Source organism: Sminthopsis crassicaudata, chromosome 4 (assembly GCF_048593235.1).
Source record: "Sminthopsis crassicaudata isolate SCR6 chromosome 4, ASM4859323v1, whole genome shotgun sequence".
NCBI lineage: Eukaryota > Metazoa > Chordata > Mammalia > Dasyuromorphia > Dasyuridae > Sminthopsis > Sminthopsis crassicaudata.
Genome location: NC_133620.1, coordinates 194,221,656 through 194,235,860, shown reverse-complemented (window position 1 = coordinate 194,235,860; position 14,205 = coordinate 194,221,656). Strand labels below are relative to the sequence as shown.

The following is a 14,205-nucleotide window of genomic DNA, read 5'->3' as shown; positions in this document are numbered from 1 at the left end:
CAATATTATGATCAACAACTGTGAACTCTTCTCAGCAAAACAGTGATTCAAGATAATTCCAAAAGATTGATGGAAAATACTATCCACATCCAAAGGAAGAATTTATGGAGTCTGAAGGCTGATTGAAATATACTATTTTAACTTTTGGGGGTTTTTTTTCCATGTTTTTTTCCCTTTTGTTTCTGCTTTCAGAACATAATTAATGTGGAAATGTTTCCTATGATTGAATATGTATAACCTATATCAGATTGTTTTCCATCTTAGGGAGGGGGGAGGGAAGGGAGGAAAATTTAGAACTCAAAATCTTTCAAGAACTGAATGCTGAAAATTAGAAAAAGTAAAATACTAAAAAAAAAATATTTAATGCCTATTAAATCTAAGTCTGCTCTAACTCTTAGAAATTGCACATATTTATTTTATTTTGAGTCAAATTTATGATTTCATTGGTGTGGAGTCCTCCAAATGAAGATATTCCCTCCAACAATACAGATCAGAAGAGATTTATTTTAGGAGCTACATCTTATATCTTCTATGAAATTTATAATCTTACAAACTTTGAAAGATTAAATGATTTATACAAATAGTTTTTTTTAAAATTAAAGGGTATGAAATTTAATTTTAAAAAAAAGTTTTCCCTATATGACATTGCTATCAAAAAGAGAATGAATGGTTTATTGCATAGACCCATTTCCCCCTAAAATATACAGAAATATCTTGCTTGACTGTTAGCCCTGGAAAGCTTTTATGCAATTCTGGCCATTTCCTCTGAGAAATGGTAATCACTGTGACTGAGATACTTTCTATCTCTGAACTCTTCTCATTAGTCAGAATCCTTTCTCTCTCTCTCATATGGAAGCTTAATTTTAATCCTAAATTCATGAGCTACAATCATGGGAACCATATCCCTGTTGAACACTGAAGCTGTCAATTCACTGCCATAAAAAAAGAGAAAGATAAGCAAGCCTTGGAAAGAGAGAAATTAGCTGCAAACCAACTTCATGTGCCCTCCAGGTACAAGAAAATGACAGACAGATGTGTCTTCGAGACAGGCAAAGAAATAACAACATTCTTTACATCTTGACTACATGAGTTTTTGAATAATGTTAAAATAGCCCTAGATGGTGTAAGTGTTTGGTTTTCCTTTTCCTGGTATACTCACCCCAAAGAGTAAAGACGACATCGCTTATTTTGGATTTGATGAAACAAACTGAACTTCTCGTCAAGACAGATGGACCATGGCTTCTTTGTGCTTTCAGAATCACTTGTCAGGCCACTTGGGACCAAGTGGTTGCATGAAATCTGTGAAGGTCACAAATATCATTAAAAAAAAAAAAAAAAACATTTAAGTCAAAACTGTATGTGCTTTTCATTGTCAAGGGAAATAACTACTTCTGAGAGATCTGAACAGAGGGAGCACAACATTTTAAATGTTTAAAAAAAATCCTAAACAAAAAGAATAGAGGGAGCTCTAGGGGCCTTTGTTCCTAGATTTGGATTTGGGAACTAGAGAGATCTTATTTGGTTTATGTTTTTTTCATTGTATTGGCTTTTGGTAAAGCATTGATAGGAAGGAAAATTTTAAAAATTTTGTTGAGGAATTTGTTGTTCAGAATTTGTTAATATTGATAAATGATCAGCATTTATTTAACATCAGGCACTGTGTTATGTGTTATGGGCATGAAGACAAAAACAAAACAGCTCCTATCCTTAAGGAGTTTATAGTCTACTGGTATATACATTCCTATGTTTATATATGAGAGTATAGAAAGCCAGAGAGGTTAAAGATACAATTAATATCATATAGGGAACAAGTTGCAAGGTCAAAATTTAACCCAGGTCTTCTGACAACAAATCCATCGTTCTTACAATGATATCATTATCTTTGTCTCATAACTGAAATAATTAAGGCCCAGAAAATTTAACTGATTCATCCAAAGTCACAAAATTTATTAATGGTTTGTTGTTGTTCAGTGAGTTGTTTTTTGATTGTCAGATTGTGACCCCATTGGGGGTTTCTTGGCAAAGATGCTGGCACAGTTTGTCATATCCTTCTCTAACTCCTTGTGCAGATGAGGAAACTGAGGCTACAGGTAAGTGACTTGTCCAGAAACACACAGTTAGTGTCTGAGGCCAGATCTGAACTCAAAAGATGAGTCTCCCTGACTCTAGGTGCAGTGCTCTATAGAATCTTTACATGTTTCCTACCTTTCAGTGTGATTCTAGCCCCCATCAGAAAGGAGGGTAGCATGGTTTAAATGAGAAATTTTCTTTGAAAATAAAATTGCTAAGCACCTCTGTACCATAAATTTCAGAAAGATGATTAATACAACTCTCTGTTCTGCTGAACTGGAGAAACCTCCCATAGAACTGGACATATGCTTAGGTATCATTCTGTGGGACATGTGTTTTATTCCCTTGCTAAAGAACATGTACCTTAAGCAACTCCTAATTGGTCAGCAGTTGTGTCAAAGATTGATTAACCACAGAATCAAGAGAAGCTATCTTATCTGGTGGGCTACAGAAGTCCCTGAAGAGAAATCTCTCTTCTTCTCTCCCTCTCCGACCATCCATAAGCCCATATTCCACATAAAAAGGGATCAAATAAGTTCAATAGAGAAGAGAAATCCTCAGATCATTAGTATTTCAAAATAAAGACAAGAAGAAAATCAAAGAAAATGCACTATCCAAAAAAAAAAGTCAAACTCTCTGATCTCAGCAGTACCTCATGCAAACATGCTATTCATTTGGGAAGACTGAGCACTTACATGGCTTATACAGCTGCAGCTGTGAGAGCTAAAAGCAACATTTACTGTTGCCAAGATAGTGATCTTACCAAGCAGTGGTATGTTTTCCCAGCCCAGCAAGAAGCACAGCAAAGTGCTTCACTTTCTAAGGAAGATCTATGAATTTAAGGCAATTCTTAACTTAACTCTTAAGGCAACAACTACTTTCTAGAAAATGACAGAACACATAAAATGCAAATTTTATTTTTAATGTTTCATTGTTTGTTAAGTGCTTTGGCAAATGCATAGCATTAGATAACCCCAGGCTTCTGTGAGAGACATGAAAAATAGAAAAGGCACCTTGGGCTCAACTCTCCCTTGCACTGATGTTTCCAAAATTACATAGAAACACAGTTAATTATATTGGTCTCATCAGATAACAGAGCCAACTTCATTAATCTTCCTAATATTTGGCAGATACCTAGCCAACCACTCTTGCCACATATTTGTCAGGGAGTTCTAAATTCAATTTTAAATTGGGAATTAGGGGAGGGACCTGAGAAAAGGTTAAGAAGGAATGTAAAGGACACAGAACTCTTGAATCATCTGTTGGCTCTCTCCTATTTCCTGCTTTTTCCAAATTTTTGTCTATTTTTTTTTATTCTTCTGTTAAAAAAAAACAGAATAAACATAAAAAACAAAAAACAAAAAACCACAACTTAGAAAACTGTTGAGCCACCTTTCAAGAACTTTATCAGGGGCAACTAAGTGGCAAAGTGGATAGAATGCCAGCCCTGGAGTCAGGAAGGTTGAGTTCAAATATGACATCATACAGCTATGAGACCCTGAAGCAAGTCACTTACCTCTGATTACCTTCTCCCATTCTACCCCAAAAAAAAACAATTAGCACAAAGGATTTAGGGTATTAAAAGAGCATTAGACAGGGGTGTCAGAAGTTTTAATTTCTAGTCCTGACTCTATAGCCGTGTGACCCTGAATAGCTCCCTTAATTCAATTCAATATTTGTTAAATACCTACTAGGTGTCCCTGGGTCTCAATTTCATCTTTTGTAAAATGAGAGGGCTGGGCAAGAGGACAGCTATCTATTTTCTCTATTATTTCATGCATGTTTATGAAATTTTATTAAGTGGGAAACTGAGAATAACCAGGGTTATTTTTTCACTTAGATGAAAATTACAAGGAGGTGCAAAATGCACTACTTTTCCTTCCACATATTTCATCTAACCAAGTATATTTGTTGTCATTATTAGAAAGAAAAGCCCTCCATTCTAATATCTTTTTATGGCCCTACCTTTTCTCAAAGGATCATAATAAAGTAAAGGAATTTCTTGGTTTTGTGTTTTTCATTATCATATCTTTCAAAAATACTAACATCAACTAGGAACATTAGATTGTGTTCCCCAGTTATAATCTCCTCTTAAAAAAATTAGTTACAGGTTGGCCATTTTAGTTTTCTGGATGAGATTTATAGCCAAGGAGCCCTTACAAATAAGTGAAACTGAAATTATTTATAACACAACTCAAATAATTAGTTTCTGTTTTCTTTAATTCTCCCTTACAATTTTAATCATAAAAAATCAGATGGATAGATAAAAATGCATACTCTAGAAAATAAACCTATGTGGACAAGGATGATTTTAATGAGTATTATGTCCTGCTTCATTTTTGCATTCTGAAGCTAAGAAGAATGAGTAGAAAGAATACTTGAAAAATTATAACTATTAGGTAAAATTATTTCAAACACTATCATTATGCTTATGCATTATCATTAACCAAAGAGGCTCAAAGGGAATCTATAGTTTAAAAATGTTTTGTTTCAATTTAATAGACATTTCGATAGACATATTCATAAAAAGTTCCATGTATATCAAATTTCTGGAAATCAAATCAAATTTGAAATGTATTTTTAGCTATTAAACAAAATAAGGGTTCTCAATCTAGGGTCCATGATTTTTTTAAATATTTAATAACACTTCAATATAATTGATTTGCTTTGTAATCATATATATTTTATTTTATAAATTTTAAAAAATATTCTGAGAAGAGATTCACAAACTTTATCAGATTATCAAAGAAGTTTGACCAAAAAAAGAGGTTAAGAAATTTTTATTTGAAAGACTTCAAATAACTTGCTTTCTTAGAGAGGAGGGACAGGAAGAAGGGGGAAAAATTGGAACTTAAATTTTTATTTTAAAAATGAATGTTAAATGTATTGGTCAACCTGCCATCTTGGTGGGGGGGTAAGGGAGGGGGAAAAATTGGAACAAGGGGTTTGGCAATTGTCAGTGTTGTAAAATTACCCATGCAAATATCTGGTAAATAAAAATTATTAATTTAAAAAATGAATGTTAAAAATCATCTTTACATGTAATTGGAAAAATTAAAATATTATTTTAAAAAAACTATTGTGCTTTAATACATGATAAGTAGGATAGTATCAGAAAAACGTGGGAAGACTTATATGAACTTATGAAAAATGAAGTAATTATAATCAGGAGAACAATGTATATACTAACAGCAATATCGTACAGATGATCAACTAAAGATTTAGCTATTCTGATCAAGACCATCCCAAAGATCCTGGATGAAAAATGCTATCCACATCCAGAGAGAAAACTGATGAATTCTGAATCTAGATAAAAATAATATATCTTTATTCCTTTATTTTCTTTTGAACATAGCTTATATGGAAATATATTTTACATGACATTACATGTATAATAAAAATCAAATTTCATTTTCACATAGAGGACATGAACTAGAAGGAAGGAAAAAATTTGGAATTCAGGTTTTTTTAATTGCTAATTTTTATTTTATTGGGGAATATTTAACCAAATAAAAATAATTTAAAAAACAAAGGAACTCTATTATAGATCCTTGTTTAAGATTACCTACCAGAGAACTATGGAGACTGAATCAAAGTATACTATTTTCACCTTTTAAAATTTTTGTTTGCTTTTTTTTCTTGTGTTTTTTCCTTTTTGACCTTATTTTTCTTTCCCAACATGACTAATGTGGGGAAAATATTTAAAATGTTTGTACATGTATAACCTATATCAGATTGCTTGCTGTCTTGGTGGGGAAAGGGGGGAAGTAAGGGATAGAGGGAGAAAAAAAATTGCAATGCAAAATCTTACAAAAATAAATATTGAATGCTATCTTTACATGTAATTAAAAAATAAAATCCTATTAAATAAATAAATATTTTAGAAGAATTGCTATTTAAAAATAAGATTATCTTTCATAAGGTAAATTATCATTGCTTAATTTATGCTTTAATAAACTTGTCTTTTTATATATTGGGTTTTCTTACAGCAGAATACATCAGAGCCTCAATATAATTTTGATTGTTATTCTTAGTTAACTTTTAAAGGATAAAACCGCAAAGTTTTCAACAACTTTTTATTTCATTTTTTTCCCTTTTAAAATGATTTCTGCTGCTTGAAATCTCTGTGTTATCACAGCCAAACACTCCTCAAGGCATGTTTCCTGAAGGCATATGGTTTGGGGAGCTGCCATCAGAGGTTGAACATGAAGGTTTATCTGAGAATGGCACAGTCCTTATCATCCCTCATGGCTTCATGTTTACCAGCCTTCAATGTCTAATATTTCTCAGGGCCTAGAAGACTATAGAACTGTCGTTTCTACTTGAAGAAAAAACAGCTTTCATTAATATGGGTGCAACATTATGTTGGATTAGCAAGCAAGGACTTATCCAAAAACTTAGATGGGCCTGCTGGTGTTTCATTAAAATAAAGGCAAAAAATATGAAGCATAAGACCTTAATGTATAGGAAAAATCCTCCCTCCCCTCTCGATAACAAAAATAGTTAAGAAAAGCATCACCATAAAATGATGTGGGTGGGATTCATTTCAGCAGCATTAGAGAATTTATTATTGTGTTGCCCATTAGGATTCTTCAGAGCTAACTGAGATAATTTTAAGTGACAGGGAATTGTGTGTTTCAGCAGGCTTGCATGCTGTTATTGTTAAAATAGTTTCTAAATGAGGTGTGCATGGTAAAAAAAAATAAAATAAAAAGCTTTGCCATCTATCATGTAAGTGGAATGGAAAGCACTAGTTAACAAAAATATTCTAGAATTTCAGAACCATAGAATGTAAATCCACTATAAATTTTTCTTATATATTCTCAGTTGGGGGGATAAGGAGTAGGGAATGGGCCAGTTAGGTGGCTAAGGAGACGGAGCATTGGTCTTGGAATCAGAAAAACTCACTTTCCCGAATTCAAATTTAGTCTCAGATACTAATTGTGTGATCCTGTGCAAATCACTTAACCCAGTTTGCCTCAGTTTCCTCATCTGTAAAATGAGCTGGAGAAGGAAATGGCAAACTACTCCAGTATCTTTGCCAAGAAAACCCCAAAAGGTCTCATAAAGAATTAGATTTGACTTAAATGAGTCAACAGCCACCACATATGTCAATTGGATGCTTATTGCCCTGTCTCAATGCTTTATCCTTCCCTGACTGAACCTATCACACTCTCCATTACTGATTATTTCTAATCTTCTTCAGCAGAGGACCCTACCACCTACTTTATTGTGAAATAGAAAATGTCCTTCATGACCCTACTCTCCCCTTGTCTATCTCTTGCATTCGTGGTTTCCTATAAACCATCTCACAGGTCTGGGATATACTCCTTTTCCTCTTTTTCTTGTAGTCCTAACATTCCTGCAAAGCTCAGCTCCTGTGTCCCCTTTTCTCATGCTCTTAATTGTTTTTTTTCACCAAATGTTCTTGCATTTGCATTTATTTATCCATAGTGTTATATCCTCCAGGTTAAAGTTAGCAGTGTATCCTTGGGGCCTAGCCTCATATCTAGTATTATTAAGTTCTTAATAATTATTTGTTTAATTGAATTGACCTTGAGATTCAGGGAATTTGAATTATCTGTCACAGACAGTCTCCCTTATTAATTTCTCTTGCATTTGCCTTGGCACCTAAAAGTTAAACATGGAATAGCAATCTGTCCTTGTAAATCACTACTGTTTGCAAAAGCCTTGTCAAGTCTTGGGGTTCCAACTTAGTTTCTTTATAGATGAGACACTAAAGAACAACCCTCTAGAAACTTAATTCCAGCATCATCTGACCATTACCATGTAAACCAACTGTTTAAATTTGCTTCTGTTGGGTCCCCGAGAAATAAAATATTTGTAGAGACCATTCAGGATATGATTTCAAAAGCTTTCTGGCTAACACTAATAGTAATTACCAAGTAAAAATAGCTGATTTCAACACTTCACAGTAGCCCTGTGAGATAAGTGCTGCTATGACCTTCATTTTTCAGATAGGGAAACTGAAACAATGAAATTGGCTGTATGATTTACAATGGGTCCTTTTCTAAGGCAGGATTAGAGCAACTCCATCCATTAAGCCAAACTGCTTCTTATAATATAGACAATATAGATTATTCTTATTAAATGAACAATTTGGACTGACTCTAGATTATAGTGGGTATAAGAAATCCATGGAATAAGAAATCCATGTACAGTTCTTCTAAACATATTTCCATATTCATCATATTGTATAGGAAAAATCAGATTAAAAGGGAAAAAACATGAGAAATAAATAAATAAGTAAACAATGACAAAAAGGAGAAAATATTATGTTTTGATCCATATTCAGTCTCCATAGTTCTCTCTCTGCTTGTGAATGGAACTTTCCATCACAAGTCTGTTGGAATTGCCTTGAATCATCTTGTTGAAAAGAGCAAGTCTATCACAACTGATCATCACAATCTTGTTATTACTGTGTATGATGTTCTCTTAGTTCTCTTTGTTTCACTTAGCATCATTTAAGTCTTTCCAGGCTTTTCTGAAACCAACCAACTCATCATTTCTTATAGAATAATAATATTCCATTGTATTCATATACCAAAATTTATTCAGCCTGCTCCTCATTTTTATAGAACAAGAATGCTCCATTATATTGATATACCATAACTTATTCAGGTATTCTCCAATTGATGGATATTCTATAATGGATATATATTCAACAATTAGTATAAAATTATTGATTTAAAAGGCATCAAGGTGGCAAAGTGGATAGAGCCCTGGGCTTAAAATCAGAAATACTTATCAAAATTCTGCCTCAGACTAGTTGTGTGAGCTTGGGCAACCCCATTTGCTTCAGTTTCCTCATCTGTAACATCAGCTAGAGAAGAAAATAGCAAACTACTCCAGCATTTTTGCCAAGAAAATGGAATTGTAAAGAGTCAGACATGTCTAAATGACTCAACAATTGATTTTAAAAGTTATAGTTCTTAAGAAGTATTTTTTTTAATTTAACAAAGGTTTCTTTAAAACTGCATTGGAGAGATTACAAATAAATTAGAAGAACATGGAAGAACCTCTCAGATTTGTGGAGGAGGAAGGAATTTATGACCAAAGAAGAACTAGAGATCATTATTGATCACAAAATAGAAAATTTTGATTATATCAAGTTAAAAAGCTTTAGTACAAACAAAACTAATGCAGACAAAACTAGTAGGGAATCAATAAACTGGGAAAACATTTTTACAGTTAAAGGTTCCAATAAAGACCTCATTTCCAAAATATGTAGAGAATTGACTCAAATTTATAAGAAATCAAGCCATTCTCCAATTAATAAATGATCAGTGGATATGAACAGGCAATTTTCAGATAATGAAATTGAAACTATTTCTACTCATATGAAAAAGTGTTCAAATCATTATTGTTCAGAGAAATGCAAATTAAGACAATTCTGAGATACCACTACACACCTGTCAGATTGGCTAAGACGACAGGAAAAGATAATGCCAAATGTTGGCGGGGATGTGGGAAAACTGGGACACTGATGCATTGAAATTGTAAATGGATCCAACCATTCTGGAGAGCAATTTGTAACTATGCTCAAAAACTATGCATATCCTTTGATCCAGAAGTGTTACTACTGTGCAAAAATGTTTGTTGCAGCCCCTTTTTGTAGTGGCTAGAAACTGGAAATTGAATGGAAGACCATCAATTAGAGAATGGCTGAGTAAATTATGGTATATGAATGTTATGGAATATTATTTTTCTCTAAGAAATGGCCACAGAGAGGCCTAGAGAGACTAACATGAACTGATGCTAAGTGAAAGGAGCAGAACCAGGAGATGATTATACACTTCAACAATAATATTATATGAGGATCAGTTCTGATGGAAATGGCTATCTTCAGCAATGAGAGGATCCAATTTAATTCCAACTGATCAGTGATGAACAGAACCAGCTACACCCAGAGAAAGAACACTGGGAAATGAGTCGGGACCACAACATAGCATTTGCACTCTTTCTATTGTTCTTTGCTTGCATTTTTGTTTTTCTTTTCAGGTCTAAATCTGATTTTTCTTGTGCAACAAGAAAACTATATAAACATGTACACATATGTTGTATTTAACATATACTTTAACATGTTTAATATGTATGAGACTGCTGCCATCTAAGGAAGGGAGTGGAAGGAAGGGAAAAGTTGGAACAGAAGTATTTGCAAGGGTCAATGTTGAAAATTACCCATGCATATATTATGTCAATAAAAAGCTATAATAATAATAATAATAAAACTGCATCGGATTTGAAATCAGGAGAGCTGGATTCTGCTACTAAATTTGCTGTGGGACCTCATGCAAATCACTTAGCTCCTCTAGTTTTAGTTCCTTCATCAACAAAATGAGGAGACTGGACAAAATAAAATATAAGGTTTCTTCCAATTGTATAGTTCTATGAGTCTATGATTTATTCCTTGGGCTGTTTATTTTTAAAATGTTTTTTCTCTTGGGACATCAACCATAAGACAGACCTGACAGGAGCTTGAAAGGATCATTTCATACTTCCAAGAGATTTCTTATGTGGTTTTTTTTGAGGTACATGAAGACATATACTTGGCGGGCTTATTTTATTTTATTTTTGTAGCAGAGCCTATGGTTCCTAGATCCAATTCATAACAGCTTCCATCTTCCCCTAGGGTGTTTCAAAGGCTTCACTAAGCTGAAGTTAAGAATTTAAGCTTCCTCATCCTTCATGTAAAATCAAGAGATAAAATGACAGCACCATGGAGAGATTAAACAATTCTAATTAAAATACAGAAATAACTTTCAAGTCCAAGTATCCAACAACTTGTTGCTAAAGCTAAATTGAAATTCTGTAGAAGGATTCATTTATCATCCCATTACTCATAATTAAATGCCTAATTCAGGAAGTTTTTACTTCCTCTCTGAAAGGAAAAAAAAGATTAAAGTTATGATGATTTTCTGATTATGTTATATGAGAAGAGGAAAGGATACCCCTTTCATTAAGCTGCTCCTCTAGAACATTTAGAACAGTGGTTTCAAACTCAGAAATGAGGAACACTAAACTATACATACAGAGATCCCTGCATTTGCATATTGACTTGAAAGCCACTTATCAACTTATCTATGTTTTATTGTATCTTTATTCTTTAAAATAATTCCCAATTACATTTTAATCTGTCTCCTTACATTTAAGAGGTTTGGTGAACTCATGGTGCCCTACAGATTGAAATTAAGAACTCTCTTGTATAATTCTAGATTTCCTCTCCTGAGTAGTAAATGGACTTCTTTGCTTCACTAAAACTGGGACTATAGAAGTGGAGACTGCTCCAGAAGGAGTAAATTGGACCACAGCACTAGAAAGATCCTCAGAGTCCAACCATCCCAAATTCTTCAATCCAACAATCATTCAATAAACATTTGTGGATCCAATTATGTGCCAAGCATTGTGCTAAGCAATGGGAATAAAAAGAAAAGCAAGGTAAAAATAAAAAGGAGTTCCTAACCTCAAAGAGTTTACGTTCTAATGGGAGACTAAAAAATGTAAATACATATGAAGCAAAGGACAGTTAGGTGATACAATGGCTAGTGCACTGGGCTTAGCATCAGAAAGACTCATCTTCCCAAGTTCAAATACAGTCTCAGACACTTAGCTGTGGATGAGTCACTTAACCCTGTTTGCCTCAGTTCCCTCATCAGGAAAATAAGCTGAAGAAGAAATGGTATACTACTCCAGTATCTTTGCCAAGAAAACCCCAAATTAGGTCACTGGAGTCAGACATGACTGAAATGATTCAATAAGAACAATATATGAAGTAAATATGATAAAAGGTAACTTAAGCAGAGAAAGCACAAGGAGAAGGCTTCAGGAACCAAGAAAGGCCTTTTATAGAGAGGGATTTTTTAGCTCAATTTTGAAGGAACCAAAAGATTATAAAACCAAAGGAGGGACAGTATTTGAGGCTCTAAACAGCCAGTGCTAAGACAGGGACATGAGAGATAAGGTAGTGTGCATGAGGAGCAGCAAGTAAGCCAGAATAGCTGGATTGTAGACTGTGTGTGGAAGGATATTTGAATATCAAAGGAGTTTATATTTGCTCCTGGAGCTTAGAGACAGTCACAGGAGTTTATTTGAGTTTATTCATCATCTTACCAGCACTTTAAGAAAATAAATTTGGAGACTATGGAGAATGGATTGGAACAGGGAGTGTTTGTGGCAGAGAGATTAATTTTTAAAATGATTTGAGTAATCTAGGAGAGAGATGATAGGGTCCTGAATTACACTGATGGTTATATGACTGAAGAGAATGGGATATTTAGTACAGATGTGGTAGAACAAACGTGCCAGACACAGTACCAGCAGGCAATATATGGCCCATAGCTTTCCTGAGGAAGGCTTGAATCAGATTAAAATATAATTGGGAAATAATTAACAAAATAAGTAAATATTCAATAGACATAAATGATTTCAAGTTACGGTTTTCTAAGCCAATATGAGACTTCTTGATATCCTTGCATACAATTTAGGGGGCCCCTTTTCATTTGAAATTACTAAAAATTTCTATTCTATACCATGGTTGCAGAGAAACCAACAATGAGATCTGGCAATTAATTGGATATGTGGAATGATAAAGAATTGGAGAAAGGCACTGAGGAAGTATGAGTCTAAATTAATATAAAGATGGTGGTACCATCAATTGTATTAGGGAAATTTGAGAATTATGTGGACTTGGAGAGGGAAGTGAATGAATGACTTCTGACTGAGGACTTTGCCTGAGCTCTTCCTGACTTCCCTCAGAATAAACACTCGATCAAGCCTCTGAACGTATTTTGGAGTGACAGAACCCGCAAATATTTTAAGTGTAACAAATTTCTAGCATAAGATATCTTGAAAGGACTTCAGGCAAGGTCTGTCTCAATTGGGCAGTAGGGAACAGGGCCCGGCATGGATGCAGCACAGGGAGGCTCAGGGCAGAGAGGGAATGTAGTAGAAGTTTCTTTGCCAAAATAAAGCAGCATTGGCTACTCTGCCCTGATTCAGCAGGCTAGCTGTGAGACCTCCAACACAACTACTGCCCTGTTATCCTAGAGAGAGAGTAAAATAGACATTGAAAGAATCCACCAATCACCCTCTAAAAGAGGCCCTAAAATGAAAATTCCAAAGAATATTGTAGCTAGATTCCAGATAACTGAATCTCTTAAAGCAGTTGAGATTATCAAGTATAAAAGTATATCTAGAAGACAGAAAAAGGCCACCCCTATGTTACAGAGAAGGAAGCTGAAATCCAGAAAAATGAGGGAATTTGCCCAAAGTCACACAAGTAGCAATCATCACGAGATTTAATGAGATTTAAATCCTGGTATTCTGCTTCTAAAGGCTGTGTTCTCTCCATTGTAATATGCACAAGTTAAGTCTTGTGCATACATCTAAGATAGAAATATAGTTAAATTTGTTGTGATAATCCTAAATTCCTAAATTACTGGTAGTTAGCTTGTCAGTTTCTAACTCAGCCCAAGCTCTTTGTTCAGTGTTTAAGTTTCTCTTGGGCTCTTATTTCACTTATGTCTCTTGGAGTCAAGCAATTCTGAAAATGGAACCTCCTGACTGACCTGTCAAGAATCATCTACTGTCTATAATTGATATCCCTTCCTCCCCCATCAGGTCAGCGACCCTACCAGAAGAGTTGTGCAAAAACTGCCAGAGTTTGTTAAGTTACTGCATAAAAGCTTATTCTCTCTAATGATTTAGAATGTGAAAGCTTGAGCGACTATGTGCCTTCATTTTCTATTCACTCTTATAACCACAGGACCCAGCTAACACATTTAATTCTGCCAAGAAAGGCTGTGGCAGAGATGTAAGAACAAACAGATCTCTCCAAATGTAGCAGGGGCTTAAGTCTAAAAGGTCTTTATTCTTTGTCCCTTTACTGGTTATTTCTATGATCATCTCTCTATCAAATGATTTTCAATGCAATTTTTCAAAGTTTTTCATTAAATGCTAAAGGATATCATTTCTTGAAGAATCATAGATTTAGGACTAGAAGAGACCTCAAGGGTCACTAATGTAACTCACTTAATTCACAAATGAGACAACAGACTGCAAGAGATGAAGTTACTTGCCCAGTATCACACAGATTAGTGATAAACCTGGAACTGA

The 14,205-nt window shown here is 34.2% G+C and overlaps 1 protein-coding gene across 4 annotated transcripts in view; it reads right to left on the bottom strand.

The window, feature by feature from the left end:
* Positions 1-14,205, bottom strand: part of METTL24 (methyltransferase like 24) — a 204,697-nt gene that overhangs the window by 113,967 nt on the left and 76,525 nt on the right. For all 4 annotated transcript variants that reach the window (XM_074310118.1, XM_074310117.1, XM_074310120.1 and 1 more), the window contains exon 3: positions 1,160-1,299. In XM_074310118.1, the coding sequence (XP_074166219.1) occupies positions 1,160-1,299 (140 nt within the window). The remainder of the gene's footprint in view (positions 1-1,159; positions 1,300-14,205) is intronic.